The sequence below is a fragment of the Oryzias melastigma genome, linkage group LG21 (genome assembly GCF_002922805.2).
Source record: "Oryzias melastigma strain HK-1 linkage group LG21, ASM292280v2, whole genome shotgun sequence".
Taxonomy (NCBI): domain Eukaryota; kingdom Metazoa; phylum Chordata; class Actinopteri; order Beloniformes; family Adrianichthyidae; genus Oryzias; species Oryzias melastigma.
In genome coordinates, this window is record NC_050532.1 from 2,429,684 (window position 1) to 2,430,855 (window position 1,172).

General features: G+C 35.0%; 1 protein-coding gene across 1 annotated transcript in view; it reads right to left on the reverse strand.

Annotated features, from left to right (window-relative positions):
• Window positions 1-948, reverse strand: part of rpl24 (ribosomal protein L24) — a 4,041-nt gene extending 3,093 nt beyond the window's left edge. The window contains exons 1-2 of the mRNA XM_024286217.2: window positions 816-948; window positions 614-689 (exon numbers count right to left, since the gene is read on the reverse strand). Coding sequence (XP_024141985.1) covers window positions 614-689; window positions 816-820 — 81 coding nt within the window. The 5' untranslated portion in view covers window positions 821-948. The remainder of the gene's footprint in view (window positions 1-613; window positions 690-815) is intronic.
• Window positions 949-1,172: the final 224 nt, after the last annotated feature.

Genomic DNA, 1,172 nt, shown 5'->3' on the forward strand with positions numbered 1-1,172 from the left:
TATCGATATCGTGAGCCATGTATCGCGTATCGTATCGTATCGTGAGGTACCCAGTGATTCCCAGCCCTAGTAATGAATGGTCTAGGTTGGCTGATATCCTTTTGGACTTAGAATCTCTTTAGTATTCCTAAAAAAAATACAGCCGATACTAGTATACTTGATAGGTTTATCCAATCGCAGTTTGAGGTACCTCACATCAAAATCAATACATTTTACAGCTATTTATTGTGTATCTGTAGAATAACCTTTTTGGGCCTTTCGGGAGCCCATAGAAAAAGCCCTTTTCTTTTTGCTAATGGTCAGAACATAAATTTACCAAGAATGGGAAACTGAGTACAAAATTAATAATTGATAATAAATTGTATAGTTGACGAACATAACTAGTATAATTGAGAGGTTAATTGATCAGTCTTAGATTTAACTTGAACAGATGGTGAAGCCGGCAAGTTGACAAGTTAGCATCAGGACGTTTAGCATGGTACCTCGAGCCAAGAAAGTTTGAGCTACAAGCTGTTATAAATATTCAGCCAAACTTTATTTACCACGTAGTTGACTTTTTTTTACCTATAAGCACCAAATGAGAGGTGGTCTGTGTAGTTTGTGAGTCTGTTACCTTTCCGTCTATCCTAGCGTACCGGCGGCCATGGCCGGGGTAAATCTTATACCCGCTGAAACTGCACAATTCAACCCTGGAAACCACAAATATAACATGTAATTTAATGAAAAATTAACAATGTCCATTATAGTCAAATTATGTTCTTTTAAAATCACAATGATAAGCATGGATGATGTTTGATTGTATTCCTTGAACTCACTTCATGACGGCTAATGGAGGGCCCAAACCGGAAAGAACGATACCGGAAGCGGAAACAAAGTTTCTAACGCGAATAAATATTTGATAGCAAGCGAGCAGTTTAAAGCTTTTTTCCAACTAATAATTAATATTTAAAAGCAAAAATGATCATATATGCTTATTACCTTTAAGTTTTTTTTCATACTTTAATCAGTTATTCCGATTTTCACCCACATAGACATTACACTGAGAGTATTTTGATAGCAAATAATTGTGAAAATGTAATATACTTATATTTATTAATATATCCTATAGTATATTATGGTGGCTTAAAAAACGATTACTTGGACAATTTCCAGTGATGCTATACTCCAGCTTT